Genomic DNA, 18,318 nt, shown 5'->3' with positions numbered 1-18,318 from the left:
TAGCCCCAAGCATCCAGTATCGTGCATCAAACCTGGACTGACAACTCATTTCATACATGATATTATACATGTTTCAATGCCATTCTCTCAAATCTTCCCACCCTATTCTTTTCTCCAAATATCCCTTGCATACTGGGTCCTGATTAAGAAAGATTAAGCCAGAAGACTTAATTACCCTTTTAAGCATTAATAAGATTCTAAAATAACAGCCAAGTGAAAATCTGTAGGCAGCAGTTCAGGCTGTAGGCACCAGTTCAGGCTGATGCCGTGCCCCAGGCTAAGAAGCAGTGAGATCTGTTCCTATTATGCTAAAGAAAAGCAGGATAAGGAAATTTGGGAATGTAGGAGATGAGGGGATAGCCTTCATTTTACCTGAGAAATGAATTTTAAGATTGTCAGGCATTCTTGTTTTAATTTATATAAAGTACATTCAAGAGTGAATGTTGTAACTTTTGATTGTTCACTAATGTAGACTACTTCTAATTCAAGAAACAGTTCTCCAATTAAAATGGATAATTAGGATTTAATGTCTGAAATTTTGAGAAAATTTTTATGTATTTAAAGGTAGAGGACCGAAAACACTTTGGAGCTATAGAAGCTAAAGCAGAATTGTCTCTAGAAATACAATTGCAGGCAGAGCGAGATGCCATAGACAGAAAGGAAAAAGAGGTAAGTTTATTTTTAATGACAAAATGTGGCTTGAATTACTTTAGAAAATTTAATTTGATTAGAATGGAGTTCATGGTGTGAAACCAAAGTATATAGACTGTTTCTTAGCTCATTGCTTAAGCTGCCGTTGAAGGCAGTAAACATTTAAACGAGTAAACTGGAATGAAGACGAGGGGACACATGGCCTGGACAGAGAAGGGAGTTTTGAGGACAAAAAGGTGGCCAGTTTGGTAGGTATGAATTAAATGAAGACGAGAGGAGAGAGAGAGAGTAGTGTTGGGGCACAAGGAAGTATCTTCCTCCTGGCCTTGCCATGGGCTTTGAATTACTGCTGCTTTCCTGTGGAGTTTGTTTTTTCTAAAGTTATATTTCCCTGGGAGATAGTAGTGACTTTTTACAGTGTACTAATATACATCTTCTTAATTCTATAAAGTTCTTTTATGTTTTTCTGCTCCCTCCCTTCCTCCTACCCCAAGAAAACCAGAAGATGCACTTTTAAAACAGCCATCATTTTCAAGTCCTAATTATTTGAACCTTTGTCTATCATCAGTTTTTCTCTAGCATATTGTTCCTTGCTATCTAGCTATAGCATATCATTTTAAATGTTTCAAAAGTTTCAATTACATTTTTATCTCTTTCCATATAATTTTCTCAGAACATTTGATGTGTATTTATTGAGTGTAAACAGTTTATAAGTGTTAATGAGTACTTTGAAAAAAAGAAGATTGATTTAGATGTCACCTAAAACTATAGCTCAGAGAACTTGTAGTTTAGAGAAGAAAAAAGTCATCTATATAAATGATGGAAATGATTATTTTCATGAAAATTATTATTTTCTCATTATCTCATAGTACTAACTAATGTTTATCTGAGAGATTCTTATTTTACTTTTTGGCTTTTATGTGAGTGACTGGGGACACTTTTGTGGACATATAATCACTTGTTAATGTGTGCTTCAAAAAAAATTAACATTTAAAGATTTCTCTTACACTAAATAATCAAATAGATGATCTGCTTTCTAAAAAATGGGACTCCAAAACTGGTCACAAGGCAGAAATAATTGATTAAATATAGTAAAATTTTATATTGTCATTTGAATTTTATTTAACACTACTTAACCTCTTAATTTCTTGAAGTAAGGATCTAATAAGTGTCTCCTACTTAGAATTATATTTGTTGGAATTACAACAGACCTTAGAGAGCTTGTATCAACTAGCTACCAGTTTTTACAGATGAAACAGAGCCAGACTTGCTGAGTGAGTAAAGAATTAAGTTGACAGCTAACCTTGATCTACTCCAGTATCCTTGCTTGGGAAATCCCATGGACAGAGGAGCCTGGCAGGTGACAGTCCATGGGGTCACAAAAGAGTCAGACATAAGTTAGCGACTAAACAACAAACTTGGTCTACTAATTTTGAATAACAGTGACAAGTGTTCTATCAGAACCTAGTCACTCAGTAAGTGGAGACTGAAAGATAGGGATGTAAAATTGAAACATATCTTTTAAAGAAAATAACTTCTTATGCATTCTTTCCTGCACTAGACAAATGTTTTCAGATATCTGACAGTATAAACGTAGGATGTCTATGTGTTGTTATATTTGAGATACCTCCCACTACTCTGATAGCCTAATTTGTGTACAACTTTTTAAAAAGTTTATTACAATATTTAGAAATGCAGAGTGAAAGAACAGAAAACCTTAAGATAGATAAGGGTTTCAGGCTGTATAAGAGGAGAATAATGTGGAGAGAAATAGAAGAGTTTCTTTAAGAAAAAGATGCTTTCAATAGGATAGGTTTTAAGTAGAGCGACTTAGCAGCAGCAGCAATGAGATCGAACTTACAAATGACAATAATAAATAATAATAGTTAACTTTGTTGAGGTCTGTGCTAGAACGTGGTCAGTATTTTAATTAATGCCTTGTGTCCTTAACCTTAAACTCTCCCTGAGGATAGGTTCTTTTGGTGTTTCCACTTTATTGAGTAAACCAGATCTTAATAAAGGTTAAGGAACTTGCTCATGGTCACACAGTAAGTAGCTGAACAAGAATTCCTCCTCAATTTCTCTCATTCTGGAGCTTTGTGATGCTTTACTGCCAAAACATCCAGGCATGTTTTGCCTTGCTGATGAGAAATTATCATAAACAGTCATTCAGTATTTGTTGAATTGCCATGTGTAGAGCACCACTGTCCAATTTTAAAACCAGCACCAATCTCAAGGAATCTTCTGTCTAATTAGGATATATATATGTATGTATGTGCTGGACTGTGATAAGTCGCTTCAGTCGTGTCCGACTCTGTGATCCCGTGGACTGTAGCCCACCAGACTCCTCTGTCCATAGGATTCTCCATGCAAGAATACTGGAGTCGGTTGCCATGCCCTCTCCAGGAGATCTTCCAGACCCACGGATCTAACCTGTATCTCTTATGTCTCCTGCATTGGCAGGAGGGTTCTTTACCACTAGTGCCGCCTGGGAAGCACGTGTGTGGTGTGTGTGTGTGTGTGCATGTAGCCCATGTGTGTGTGTACACATTTGAAAGAAAAAATTCTTAAAACACAAATAGGTGCTAATTAATATAATCCAGACAATCTAGATATCATTTGGTAGCTAAATTAAACAAGGTTAAACCAAAAAGCTGCCATTCTATTTTTAAACCTTAATAATATTTTTCTGGTTCTTGGTTATCATAGCCTCAGTAATAAGACAGCCAGGGACCAAAACTGAAGTCTGGCTGTGAAGAGGAAAGAATGCCTCACCGTGTCATTTTGGGAATTGAAGTCTCTATTTTGATGCCTCAAGTTCAGCTGCTTATGATGGGAATGTTAGTGCTTTAGATGAGTGCTTCTGAAACTTGAATTCGCTATGAATCCCCTTAGGGATCGTTTTAAAATGAAGACTGATTCAGTAGGCCCAGGGTGAGGCTTGAGAATCTGTGCTTCAAACATGTTCCCATGTGATGCTAGTTCTCCTCCCGGGACTACACTTTGAATATTAAGGCTAAGAATTTGACCATAACCTGTTTTATCAAAAAAGAAAATAAGTGTGAGGTGAGACAGGCAAGGGCAGCAATTTTGAGCTTAAATATCTATGTATGTGTTGAAATAATACCTTGTCACCAAAAGTAGTCATAGAAGATAGAAGAAGTATAAATGTCATCTATTAGGTAACTTTGAAGAAGATATAATCATCACAATTTTCAGGAGACTAACCTGATAATTATATGTGTGCAGCTAATAACTATATTTCAGGTGTTATTACTGAGCTTAATACCAGTATTAAAGAAAATTATTTAAATGTAAGTCTTAGACATTAGTTATTAGAAGTAGGATAAATAATAGTTAAGAATGTCAGGTTCCAGAGGTAAACTCCTGAGGTTCAAAAGTGACTTCCACATACTAGCCTTGTGACTGCAGAACAAGGGACTCCTGTCTCAGTGACTCCCTTCCTCATCTCTGAAATGGAGATAATTCTAGTAAAGATATATAAAGTCATTGCTACTGCTGCTGCTAAGTCGCTTCAGTCGTGTCCAACTCTGTGGGACCCCACAGACGGCAGCCCACCAGGCTCCCCCGTCCCTGGGATTCTCCAGGCAAGAACACTGGAGTGGGTTGCCATTTCCTTCTCCAATGCATGAAAGTGAAAAGTGCAAGTGAAGTCACTCAGTCATGTCTGAGTCATTACAGGGCTTTTAAAGAATAATACATATAAAGCATATCATGCAGTGTCTTAACAGTGAGTTGCCTGTAAGCGTTAGTTGCTCGGTCATGTCCAACTCTTTGCAACCCCACGGGCTTCTGTCCATGGAATTCTCCAGGCAAGAATATGGAGTGGGTTTCCATTCCTTTCTTCAGGGGATCTTCCCGGCCCAGAAATCGAACCTGAGTCTCCTGCATTGCAGGCAGATTCTTTACCATCTGAGTCATCAGGGAAGCTATAAATGATGGCTATTTATTACTAATATAAATATGATTTCTGTTACAGAAATATTAGGTTAAATGATTTTGAAGGTCTTTGCTTTGCTAATGCTAAGATATAATTCTGACTACGTGTACTCAGTCACTCTGTCGTGTCCGACCCTTTGTTACCCCATGAACTGTAGCCTTAGAGGCTCCTCTGTCCATGGAATTCTCCAGGCAAGAATACTGGAGTGGTTGCCATTTCCTCCTCCTCTGACTACATGTTGGTGTGTAATCAGAATGTGCCCCCTTTCAAGTTCTAAGATGATGAATGATTTATAAGTATTCTTTGGGCCAGCTGCCACTAAATGCTGCCCTTGTATCTTAGGTTGGTCTTAATGCAGCAGTTTTGATCATTAGATAAATAAGCATTTGAAAATCCATTCATTAAAAATGTAGAAGAACTTGCAAAGCATTGGGGTAAACAACTGTTCCTGTCCTCAAGCAAGCCCAATTTTTAAAATATAAATAGCTGTTACTATTCACCATTAGTTTCAATCTCTATATAACTATCAAAGAGCAATTGCTTTACCATTAGTGATAATCTGTGCTCAGAGCTGAATTTCAGTTGTCTTATGCATAGGAACACTCTAGTTATTCTCCTAAAATGGTTTACTAACTTACTCTGTAAGTTTCTGTGTGTCAGACCTAAGTATCTCTTGGTCTTAGAGTCTGCCTCTGCTCCCTTCTGCCCAAATAAGGCATGTGGCTGCCAAACCTTTTATGGGGTTAAGTATTAATATGGACTGAATTGAGTTAGTCTCATTTGGTGGCTAAAATAACTGACTTAATTCTACAGCTTTCTTGAGCCTTTTTGATAGCAGTTAATTTAACATAAAATAAGATTTAAAATGTGGATTCTTTCCCTTCCTCTCATAACTCTTTTATGCTTTATCAGGAGATAATATTTGGTAGGAAATGGCTCCTTATAGCCTTCCTCTGGGAAGGATAGTTTTAAAGTGTTTAGTTTGAAAATGTCTGGAAACCACGCAGTTATATCTGGCTTAGAGAAACCCCTTTCCTTTATTTTCATGGCTCACCTGTTTTAAGCATGCATCCTGTAGAGCTTAATCCAGCAGTCTTCATTCTCTCTTGACAAATAAACATCTATATGAACAGTATTTTTCTGTCTCCCTTTGATAATTTTGATATCAAAGATCACAAACTTAGAAGAGCAGTTAGAACAGTTCAGAGAAGAACTGGAAAATAAGAATGAAGAAGTCCAGCAGCTACATATGCAGTTAGAAATACAGAAAAAGGAATCTACTACCCGCCTACAAGAACTTGAACAAGAAAACAAATTATTTAAGGTAATTGCTCAAGGAAAACTTTGCCTCTAAATAATTCATTGTTTTTGTCTTGTATAGTCATAAGTATTAAGCATTTGCTAAATCCAGCTGCTACATAATGCTTAACAGAGGAATAATAGCTGCAAATGGATTTGCATAGAGTTTATGTTCAACCCAACATATGAAAAATTTGGGAGACCTGTATCAAAACATTTTAAAATTTATTGATTTACAATAATTATATAGTAGCTTTGAACATTTTGGGTGCTGTAGCTTGGTAAGAGTTAATTGACAGAATGGTCTAAAGATCACATGTAATGCTCTATCCAACTGGGATGGTTATCTTTGTTCCTAGGATGAAATGGAGAAACTGGGATTTATCATAAAGGAATCTGATGCTATCTCTACTCAGGATCAACATGTACTGTTTGGGAAATTTGCTCAAATAATGCAAGAAAAAGAGGTAGAAATTGACCGATTGAATGAGCAAATTATGAAACTTCAGCATCAACTTAAAATGACGACAGATAACAAGGTACACTAATTTAAAATTACTATATGAAACTATTTAAATTAGAATTTTATTTTTATTGAAGTAGTTTTTTTACACTATGGTGTTAATTTCAGGTGTACAGCAAACGGATCTAGTTTTCTCCAGATTATTTTCCATTATAAGTTATTACAAGATATTAAACAGAGTTCCCTGCTTATACAGTTAACCTTTCATGCTTATCTTTTTTATGTATAGTCATTTGTGTTGCTGTGAACATTGGGGTGTGTGTATCTTTTCAAATTAGACTTCTTGCCTTTTCTGGATATATGCCCAGGAATGGAATTGCTGGATCGTATTCTGTTTTCCTTTTTTTAAGGAACCTCCATACTGTTTTTCATAGTGGTTAAGCTAGAATTTTAAAGGGCAAAATAGTTATTTTTCAGTTTATTTTTTAATGTAAAAACCAAATAAAACCTAATTCTCTTTTATCCATTAATTTTGATTTATTAAGACATCTTAGTTTAACAAGCTATGTGTATTTGTATCCATTCCTAATATTGTCAAACATTTTTGATGTTTCATAGTCTCTGGTACCTCAGATTTCATCCTATCATTCTAACCGAAATATTAAAAACTTCAAAATTCTTCTATTATGTTTGAGTTTTTAAATAAGATAGTGATATTTAAGCACTATCTGTTATAGACTTTTATTTTAATACTTTTCATCCTTTTCAATTAGAATATATTGATACTGACTATTTTACTTTCAGGAAATCAGCTATTAAATGCATAAATTACTCTATATTTAATAATTTTCTGAAAGAAGTTCTAAGTAAGGTCATTTTTGGTATGATGTAAGACTTGTGGTCTATATTAAAATTTAGTATTTCTGAGAAGTATTTTTGTGTATATGATCAACACTTTAATAAGATATTGCCTTAATAAAATAAAATTCCCCAAATATAAATACATAGTTATTACATATGTTGCTTTTTTGTTAACTGATAGGTTATTGAAGAAAAAAATGAACTTATAAGGGATCTTGAAACCCAGATAGAATGTTTGTTGAGTGATCAAGAACGTGTGAAGAAAAATAGAGAAGAAGAAATCGAGCAGCTGAATGAAGTGATTGAAAAACTTCAACAGGAATTGGCAAATATTGAACAAAAGACATCAGTGGTTGCTAATTCTCTCCCAGAAGAAGCAGATAGTTTAAAACATCAGTTGGATATGGTAACAGCTGAAAAATTGGCTTTGGAACAGCAAGTAGAAAACACTAATGAAGAAATGGCCTTGACAAAAAATGCACTTAAAGAAACCAATTTAAAAATGAACCAACTAACAGAAGAATTATACAACTTAAAGAGAGAACGTGAAGAAATTGAAAAAATCCATAGCATACCAGAGAAAAGTGTTAACTTGGCCATAGATGACCTGAACAAAAACAAACCAGGACTAGAGGTAGTCCTTCCTGAGGACGCTCTTCAGCCCCTAGAAAATCAGACTTACCTCAATTCTTTTGAAGAAAACAGCAAAGTTTCCATAAGCAGCTTGGAAACAAAGGTGCTACAGCTAGAGAGCACTGTGAGCGCAAAGGACTTAGAACTCACCCAGTGTCATAGACAGATAAAGGACTTGCAGGAGCAAGGCCAGTCTGAAAAAGAAGTGCTGGAAAACAAGATTGTAAACCTACAGAATACACTTGAGGAAAAAGTTGCTGCTGCTCTTGTGAGTCAAGTCCAACTTGAAGCAGTTAAAGAATATGCAAAATTCTGGCAAGATAAACAATCAACTTCATCAAAACCTGAAAGAACGAATATACAGAATTTGACTCAACTAACAGAAAATGAAATGGAGTCAAATGTGTCAGCACTGACCTTGAGAATATCAGAATTAGAAAGCCAGGTGGTTGAAATGCAGACTAGTTTGATTTTAGAAAAAGAACAGATAGAAATTGCAGAAAAAAATGCTCTGGAAAAAGAAAAGAAGCTACTAGAACTGCAGAAGCTATTGGAGGACAATGAGAAAAAACAGGGAAGCAAAGAAAGGGAAAGAAGCCCTCCAGGAGACTTTGAAATTCTCAAGGTTAGTTTGTATTTGATCTTTTTCACTTAAATACCTTAAGAAACTCTTTTCCCTTTTCCTTAAACTTACTGCTAACTTATTAAATTCAAACAATGCTCTTTATATCTAGCAACTCCATATATAAAGGGTTTTTATTTTTAAAAAATGACCATTCTGTATGGTCATATTATTATCACTAGAATAATGGATACAAACTGTATTTTGTATAGTTTTAAAATCACAGTATTTATTTTACTGCCATAGTCATTATGAGCAGTCGTAAGTAGAGCAGTCCCAAGAAACGTGGAAATGTTAAGGATAGCAAATGTCCTCTGGAACTTGTGTGGATTTTTTCCCTCTTTCTTCCAATATGCATGGTAAGTGTTATCATTCCTTTTACACAATGAAAAATATCAGAATATATTAGTGTTCTAGTGTATTAATGTATGAGTGATAAATCATTTGCTTTTACAGATTCTATACCTGTTAGATTTCATCCTTTCTTCTCTGAAAGTCTGTTTATGTAAAGTTCTGAAAGCATAGGTATTAGCATAGGACAGATGTGGAAGGACTTTAATTTTCAGATTCTCACTTTATATATTTGTAATTTTGAGTACTGTGTAGTCTTATCTGAACACCAGAAATTAACTGATATATTAGGTTCCTATGAATATTTATTTGTCAAAGAGTAGTGATTCTTTCCATTTACTAGGCTTTTTCCTTCTAGCTAACTGAAACTATATAAATTACTGTAAATAATATTTAAAACAGTAATGTGACTTTCCATATGATTAAAATATCTTAGTAAGATTTTATTATTTCTTAGTATCTAAGAAATATCTTACCAAACCACCTCATATTTTTTGAGGAGAGTGATATAAATATGAAAAATTTTTGAATAGATAACTGAAACTGTTTCATTAATTATAAAATTTTTTAGGATATAGTCTAATGACCTGATTTACCTTTCATTCCCAGAAAAATCATTCTTTTTGTGTGTGTGTGTGTGTGTACGTGTGTGTACTGACTCAAGAATATAAATTGATGGTTCTGAAGAGTTTCCCTATTTGTTGAAAGAACATGGGTCTATTTAACCCCTTTAATCTGATAGGCAGTTGTTCCTGAAAAAGCTTTATTGAAATATTCAAGTACCTTGAATTTGGCTTTATTTTTTGAAAATGACATGTTTGTGTTTTCCACTACCATTTAGACAACTGCTGAGCTGTTTCATACCAATGAAGAAAATGGACTTTTTGGTCAGCTTGAGACTGTTAGAGCGGAGTCTGCTGCTACTAAAGAAGAACTTGCCAGTTACAAAGAGAAGGCAGAAAAACTTCAGGAAGAACTTTTGGTAAAATTAATAACATAGCTTCTATTTCTACCTATTTTATTTCAAAGTGTATATTCTCTTAATATGAAAACAATCTCAGATCTATAATTTAACAGCTTAGGGAAAAAAAATCTTTCATAAATTTGATGAAAAGTTATTATAAATTTCATTGCTCTCATCTTTCTTGTTTGGTTTTCCTTGGAATCTCTTTTAATCTCTTAAAAGGGGGATGCTTTTAATCTTCTAGTCTAGTTAATAAAGAAGGAGAAGGACGGATGTTAACCCCTGAGAACCAAAAATAGAGTCCAATAAAATGATTTCACTTCTGTGTTAATCTGTGACTTTATATATATGCAAATGTGTATGAAAACTCTGTTTCTGAAATGTTTTCCCTGTTATTCTGTGGAAAATGAGCATACTAACATGATTATACTCTCAACCCTAAATTCTACATGTGATATTTTTACCTGAATGTTCTAAACTGTTGTTTTATGTTTTAGGTAAAAGAAACATATACGGCATTTCTCCAGAAAGATTTAAGCCAAGTTAGGGATCAACTCAAAAAGGCAGAAGCAAAATTATCCTGCTTCTCAGAAAGAGAAAATAATACTGAGGTACAAGAAGATAGAAAGGTCTGCACATTAGAGCCACTTCCTATAAAAGTGGGTCAGAGCTCCGCATCCCAGACAGATGGGACCCTCAAGGTCAGCAGCAGCAATCAGACTCCACAAGTTCTTGTTAGAAATGCAGGAATCCAGACTGACTTACGGAGGGAATGTTCATCAGAAGAAGTCACTGAAATAATTAATCAGTTTACTGAAAAGATTGAGCAGATGCAAGAACTACATGCTGCCGAAATCCTGGATATGGAATCCAGACACATTTCAGAAGCTGAAACCTTAAAGAGGGATCACTATGTCGCTGTCCAGTTGCTGACAGAGGAGTGTAGTACCTTGAAGGCGGTGATCCAGTGTCTGAGGTCTAAAGAGGTATTTGGTTTTCACAGTGTATTTTTTCAGCATTCTGTGGTGGTGGTTGTTTTTTTTTTTTTTTCCCAAAAAAATTTCATGTTGTTAAGAGACAAATTTGGGGGCAATTTCTTCCTTATAATAAAACTACAATTTAAAATCTATCTTTTGTGTACAGTCAAATAGTAATGTCCCACAAAGCTCCGGTGCAGATTTAGAACCTGATGTTATCATTCCTTAATTTCTGTCTCTTATTGTAATATATTAAAATTAATGTCTCTTATTGTAATATCCCTGAAGAAAAAAATTAAAGCCTTACTGTAAACCATGGATAGTTTTATTTATTGTGAAAGGTGTGACATATTTGTTTGACAGCATTACAAAAAAAGTGAAATGTTCATTGGACCTTTTTTTTTAATAAAGCAAAACATGTTTTATTTCTTTGTTTTCTCTGATTAGGGCTCCTCAATTCCTGGGTTAACACATTCTGATGCTTACCAAACTAGAGAAATATGTTCCAGTGGTAAGTTATATAAACTGGAATTTTTATAGTACTTACTTAAAAAAGTTTGTTTCTCTTTAATAGTCAATGGTTTTCTTTATTTTAGATTCTGGATCAGACTGGGGTCAGGGAATTTATCTTTCACAAAGTCAAGGATTTGACACGGCGTCGGAAGGCCAAGGAGAAGAAGGTGAAAGTTCAGGAGATTCATTTCCAAAGAAAATAAAGGTACTAAAAGACAGCCATCTTTCAGTAAAACTTAGCGAGTGTAGTTTCTATGTTGAACATAATAGTTTATTAGAAGTTAGTATAGAAGATCTTACTATATTAAGATCTCTCTGAAGAGAAAAATTCATAGCTAGAAGGAAACTTGTGGCTCTATTTAGTTTTATTTCTGTATTTTACAGATAATTAGAGTATATTTAATTGTATAAAGATTTTTAAAACTTTCCATTCCTAATATTTTTGTTTGCCAAATTATTAAAGCAGTCTCAGTCTAGAACCTATCTTCTACATATTTCTTTTGGTCAAATTAGTGCCTGATATAAATCCAAGAAGAGCACGTTAGATAAATAGAAAGAACCTAGGAGATGAGTGCCACGTAAGGGCATAGGCAGTCTTCTGGGATTGGTGTGCCCCTCTGGAGGAAGAAAGTGATGGCAGGCTGGTGTTTCCTTTCTGCAGTGGCTTTTCTAAATCTGTCTGTCTGGGATTCCTCTTTTCATGTCTGACTTGACAGTTTTTGAAAATGTCTTAATTCTGGCTTTTGTGTTGTGGCTTCTAGGGACTGCTGAGAGCTGTCCATAATGAAGGCATGCAGGTGCTCTCGCTCACTGAGTCTCCCTGTAGTGACGGAGAAGACCATTCTGCTCAGCAGACATCAGAGTCTTGGCTGGAAGAGAGAAGAGCTTACCTCAGTACAATCTCATCTCTTAAGGATTTAATTACCAAAATGCAAGTTCAAAGAGAAGCCAAGGTACTCAAAGACTATTGTGCATCTAAGTAGCTTTATATGATTTTTATCAATAATAAGGCACTTTGTTTGCCAAATTAACTGTTGTCTTTCATGATGTTTTTCACATAAATTTCTATGTATTGTTTTAATGCTCCAAGTTGCACACTTGAAAGTAAATTTGTATCCTCTTAGACTTGCAATGCTGATTCTGGTTAGCAGACAGATACCTTGAACAGATATCTAGAACAGTTCTTAGCTTATTTGAAAACTAACTTTTGTTTTTTGTACTCTGCCAGGTTTATGATAGTTCTCAACCTCATGAGAGCACCTCTGACTGGCGAGGTGAACTTCTGCTTGCTGTTCAGCAGGTTTTCTTAAAGGAGCGCAGTGTTTTCCTAGCCGCATTTCAGACCGAGCTGACAGCTCTAGGTACAGGAGATGCGGTTGGATTATTAAACTGTCTGGAACAGAGAATACAAGAACAGGTATCAAAATGAGACTGTAAGAAAAACTTTAAAACAAAGAATGCTTTTTAATAGTAATGAGAAAATGAGTTATTTATTAGTTGTTTATTAGAAATATTTATAGTTATTTATATAAAATGAGTTATTTATTAGTTTTAGAGTAAGTCTTAAGGTTAAAATTTTAACAGGAGCCACTAAGAATATTTAGGATAAAAAGTATTACTACAGATATTTTCTCTTATGTTAGAAAATAAGCAGGACTAAAAATTAATGAGTTAATCATCCAATTTGGGAAGTTAGAAAAAGAGTAACAAAATAAGTCTAAAGAAAACAGAAAGAATAAAATACCCTCAGTTCTCTTCATTTGCAGCAGTAAGACTGGTAAAGCTGTTGTGAATACCGAGCCATTGCCAGCAGGGAAAGCCTGTGAGTCCCTGGCGGTGACATTTTTGTCAAGCAGTCAATGTGTAATCTTGTTTTATGTGCATTTCTGTTTAAAGACACCCTGTTGATTATGTATTGTTGAATCTTTAACATTGAACTCATGGCCAGCTGCACTGTAACTTAAACAAAACTTTTCTAACACATGCATCTTCTCTGTCATGTGTCTTTCAGCCCTGTTGTGCTTAGGCATACTGGACAGTACTTCATGTCTGTGTTTGGGAACCATTTTAAACAGCAAAATCATCAGTAAAAAGCACAAATGTACCCAAAATATGGCACTAAAAGGATGACAGAAAGGACACTTGTTTACAGCATAAGAAATAAAAAGATGGCAAAATATCACCTTGCTCGATTTCCACTAGAAACATGTGAATGTGGCAGTTTTAATTTCTTGCCACTCTATGCACATGTTTGAGAATGACTGTTAAGAGCATCACAAGTATTGAATTTAGGGTCACAGATAAATTTTCATGAGTAGACATTCTTAAATATGTAATCCACAAATAGGCCCAACTGTAATAAAGAAAAAAGAAATTAATGAAATGGATACACTGGTACAGTAGAGAGGATGAAAAGCTAAAAGTTGACTCTGAAAGGTAAATAAAATAGAGGCTTTTCTGGAGACTAAGTTAAGGAAAATGGTAAAACACCCTTTAAATTTTGGCCACAACATGAGGCTTGTGGGATTTTAGTTCTCCCACCAGGGATCAAGGGGCTTCCCCAGTGGCTGAGCAGGTAAAGAACCCTGCAGTACAGGAGACACAGGAGACGTGGGTTTGATCCCTGCATTGGAAAGACACCCCCTGGAGAAGGAAACCACAACTCACTGTACTAGTCTCGTCTGAAAAATCCCATGGACAGAGGAGACAGGTGGGCTACAGTCCAGAGGGTCTCAGAGAGTCAGCTAGACACAACTGAGCGACTAAGCGCACAGGCAGGCATGCCACGGATGGAACCGGCACCTCTGCAGTGGAGTGCAGAGTCTTCAGCGTGGGACACCAGCAAAGTCCCAAATGTGTTGATGTATGGCAGAACCAATACAATATTGTAAAGTAATTAGCCGCCAATTAAAATAAATAAATTTATATTTTTAAAAAGAGGAAAGTCCCAAATGTAATTTTAAAAATAATTATTTACAGTAGCATCAAATGGACAAATTCCTAAAAGTATACGTACTACTAAAACTGATGAAAAAGTAGAAAATCTGAGTAGACATATAACAAAGAGTAAAATTCGTAGTTTTAAAACTTTTCACAAAGTAGGGCTCAGGATTAGATGGCTTCACGAGTGAATTCTCCCAAATGTTGAAAGACATAATACTAGTTCTTCACAAATTCTGGCAAAATAAAGAAGGAAACACTCGCCAGCTCATTCCATGAGGCCAGTATTGCTCTAACTCTAAAACCAGACAGAAATATCACAAGAAAAGAAATCTACAAACCAAATACCTAATGAGAATAGAACAGTCAGTGGGAAAATGGGCAGGTGTTAAAATATGTGCTCATGAAAGAAATAAAAGAGTATCCAATAAATATATGAAAAGATGCTCAAATAAAATGTGCTATATTATTCATAGCAGGCAATACTACATGACACTGAAATGAGTGTGAAGTAGAGCCAGGATGGTTCACCAGTGTATCCAGTGAAAAAAGCAAACATGAATACAGTATGATGCCATTTATATGAAGTTTTGAAACACGTAAAACAGAACTGTGTATATATTAGGGGCGTGTGTGTATGTAGTGTATTACACAGAGTGCATGAGAGTAGCACCAGACTTAGAACCTAGTTGTTTCTTGAGCAGATGGTGCAGAGGACCGTGTGTTCACGGAGTTGTGCCCGAGGGACTTCAGCTGTGTAGGGGCTATTTCTTGGGCTAAGTACATGCGTGTTTATTATATTACTCATTATATTTTATCGTGTGTTTAAAGATTTTTGAAATAAACGCAAAGACTAATAATCTGTAAAGTAAATCCTAATGATCAGGAAGAGAAAATTAGTAACTTTTCCCAAAATTTTAGCATGTCATACTTCTTCAGACTTCCTGGTTTGTTATTGTCTTTACAACCCTCTTGACTTTTTCTTTTACAGGGTATTGAATATCGAGCAGCTATGGAATGCCTCCAAAAAGCAGACAGAAGGAGTTTGTTAGCTGAAATTCAAGCACTGCATTCTCAAATGAGTATTAAGAAAACGACTCTGAAAAGAGAGCAAGAAATTGATCAGCCAAGCCAAGGTATGCTATAGGACAGGCTCATATGGTGACATAAATGGGTGAAAGAAACTGTTTCATTTTGTTTCTCTTGTTATTATTCAGTTAAAACACATTTCTTCTTTGTCACATTTTTTCCTCATTCTCCTATCAGTATGTTAATCTGCATTAATTACTCTAGGGATTAAAGAGGTCTCCAGTTTGTTTTAAGATATATGTATAAAAGATACATACACACACATGTATAATACTAAAAATATTTTTTAGAATTGAAATATATTTGTTTACATAGGGTTTTCTAGCCAGGCAAAAACTCATACTCAGCTTTGGGAATGAGATAAAAAATGCTCAGTTATGCTATGCCATCTAAGCTTATTGTTCCATCTTAAAAAAAAAAAAAAAGCGATAGTTCTTGAAATTGGGAGGAGGTGGTGGTGGTGAATGCTAGTGGTAAAGAATCTGACTGCCAGTGCAGCAGACTTAAGAGACTCAGGTTCAATCCCTGGGTCAGGAAGATCCCCTGGAGGAGGGCATGGCAACCCACTCCAGTATTCTTGCCTGGAGAATCCCATTGACAGCGGAGCCTGGAGGGCTACAGTTCATGAGGTCGCAAAGAGTCAGACATGATTTAAGTGACTTGGCATGTACGGCAGTGGTGGAAGTAAGGGGGTTATTGCTCAGTCGCAAGAGAAAAAATGCTGTGTGCGCCAAACAGGCTGGTAAGGACGTGCTTTAAAATAGCACAGGACTTTGCATTTATCTCCTATGGCTGAGTAAAAGTTCCCTAGTCGTGTCCAACTCTGTACCCCACGGACTGTGGCCCACCAGGCTCCTCTATTCATGGGATTCTCCAGGCAAGAACACGTATGAAGTGGGTAACCGTTCCCTTCTCCAGGGGATCCTCCCAACCCAGGGATCAAACCCAAGTCTTCCACATTGCAGGCGGATTCTTTATCGTCTGAGCCAACAGGAAAGCCCTTTATCTTCTACAGAAGTTGAAATTGACTTCAGCTAGCTATGTGTGTAGAGAGAATGATGGTAACTCTTACAGAGTACTTCAGTCCAAGAGACAGCAATTTTCTGACATATAAACAGATTGTTGTTATTTAGTTGCTGTCCAGCTCTTTTGCGACCGCATATGCTATAACTCATCAGGCTCCTCTGTCCATGGGATTTTCCAGACAAGAATATTGGGGTGGGTTGCCATTTCCTTCTCCAGGGGATTTTCCCGACCCAGGGATCAAACCCACATCTCCTGCATTGGCAGGCAGATTCTTTACCACTGAATCACCTGAGAAGCCCATATAAACAGATATATTTAATTTTAATTTAAAATGAGCAGGCATTGCCTTGATCAGGTTGTTTAGTTATTAAGCTCATTATCTTTCTTTGTTTTGAAGCTTTGTGTGAGGATAACCTAAAAGAAAAAGAACTCCTCAATGGAAATAACCATTTCTTTTTTAATACCTTTTTTGTATTTTTAAACTGTAACATATATATAGAAAATTACAAAATGCAGAAATATACAATATAAACACTATGAAATGAGTTCCTGTGGAAACTTCACCCGTATCAAGTGTTCCAGAAGTCTGCTTCTGCTACTCTGTAGTGATATAGAACACATGTTCCTCTGTGGTACTCTAGAGGTAACCATTATCCTGAGTTTTTAACTGCCTTTTTACATATTCCTAAACCATGTAAGTTTAAAGTATTTCCTGCTCTTACACTTTATCACTCTGATAAATTTTTGTGTCTTATCTCTTTCACCTCTCTATGGCATTCTTCTGCGTTACATTTATCTCTAGTTCATTTTTGTTACTATATAGAATTCCCTTGTGTGACTACTTCACAGTTTATATCAATTTATATATTCATTCTGTGGTTAAACATTGAGGTTATTTCTACTTTCTGGCTGTTAAATTCAGTACTGTTCTGCACATGGTTATGCCGTGTTCTGATGCATTCTTGCATGAGTCTTCTGGATACGTATATTGCTAGGTCATAAAATGTATATATTCAGATTTATTAGATAATGCCCGACTCTTTACCAACACGGTCATATCAGTTTGTGCACTTTCTAGCAGTATAGCTCTAGAAAGTTCTGTTGCTTCACATTTTTGCCAAAAGTTGATGATGTCAGCCCTTGATTGCCCGTCTAGTGGGTATGCAGTGGATTGCTATTATGGTTTTAATTTACATTTCTCTAAGTTTGTCATATGATTATTGGCTAGCTGGATTTGTGCTATTGTGATATGCTTGTTCAGATCTTTTCTTCACTTTTCAAGAGGAGTATCTGTTCATTAGAGCTGATTTCTCTCAAAATCATTAGAAATTAAAGTGAGATCTGAATTTTCATCATGTGTAGAAAGGATACATCTTTGTTTTCATTTTGGTTTAATATAAAGGTAGAAACACCCATCAGATCAGATCAGATCAGATCAGTGGCTCAGTCGTGTCTGACCCTTCGCGACCCCATGAATCTCAGCACGCCAGGCCTCCCTGTCCATCACCAACTCCCGGAGTTCACTCAGACTCACGTCCATCGAGTCAGTGATGCCATCCAGCCATCTCATCCTCTGTCGTCCCCTTCTCCTTCTGCCCCCAATCCCCCCCAGCATCAGAGTCTTTTCCAGTGAGTCAACTCTTCGCATGAGGTGGCCAAAGTACTGGAGTTTCAGCTTTAGTATCATTCCTTCCAAAGAAATCCCAGGGCTGATCTCCTTCAGAATGGATTGGTTGGATCTCCTTGCAGTCCCAGGGACTCTCAGGAGTCTTCTCCAACACCACAGTTCAAAAGCATCAACTCTTCGGCGCTCAGCCTTCTTCACAGTCCAACTCTCACATCCATACATGACCACAGGAAAAACCATAGCCTTGACTAGACGAACCTTTGTTGGCAAAGTAATGTCTCTGCTTTTGAATATGCTATCTAGGTTGGTCATAACTTTCCTTCCAAGGAGTAAGCATCTTT

The 18,318-nt window shown here is 36.0% G+C and overlaps 1 protein-coding gene across 1 annotated transcript in view; it reads left to right on the top strand.

Moving 5' to 3' along the window:
- AKAP9 (A kinase (PRKA) anchor protein 9) overlaps nucleotides 1-18,318 on the top strand; it is a 153,800-nt gene that overhangs the window by 118,870 nt on the left and 16,612 nt on the right. The window contains exons 30-40 of the mRNA XM_010839819.1: nucleotides 565-669; nucleotides 5,784-5,936; nucleotides 6,271-6,450; nucleotides 7,417-8,493; nucleotides 9,683-9,823; nucleotides 10,303-10,791; nucleotides 11,230-11,293; nucleotides 11,379-11,500; nucleotides 12,057-12,248; nucleotides 12,524-12,712; nucleotides 15,227-15,371. Of these exons, the coding sequence (XP_010838121.1) occupies nucleotides 565-669; nucleotides 5,784-5,936; nucleotides 6,271-6,450; nucleotides 7,417-8,493; nucleotides 9,683-9,823; nucleotides 10,303-10,791; nucleotides 11,230-11,293; nucleotides 11,379-11,500; nucleotides 12,057-12,248; nucleotides 12,524-12,712; nucleotides 15,227-15,371 (2,857 nt within the window). The remainder of the gene's footprint in view (nucleotides 1-564; nucleotides 670-5,783; nucleotides 5,937-6,270; nucleotides 6,451-7,416; nucleotides 8,494-9,682; nucleotides 9,824-10,302; nucleotides 10,792-11,229; nucleotides 11,294-11,378; nucleotides 11,501-12,056; nucleotides 12,249-12,523; nucleotides 12,713-15,226; nucleotides 15,372-18,318) is intronic.

The sequence above is a fragment of the Bison bison genome, unplaced genomic scaffold, assembly GCF_000754665.1.
Source record: "Bison bison bison isolate TAMUID 2011002044 unplaced genomic scaffold, Bison_UMD1.0 scf7180017864134, whole genome shotgun sequence".
In the NCBI taxonomy this organism is placed as follows: domain Eukaryota; kingdom Metazoa; phylum Chordata; class Mammalia; order Artiodactyla; family Bovidae; genus Bison; species Bison bison.
This window is presented reverse-complemented; position numbering and strand designations above follow the sequence as displayed.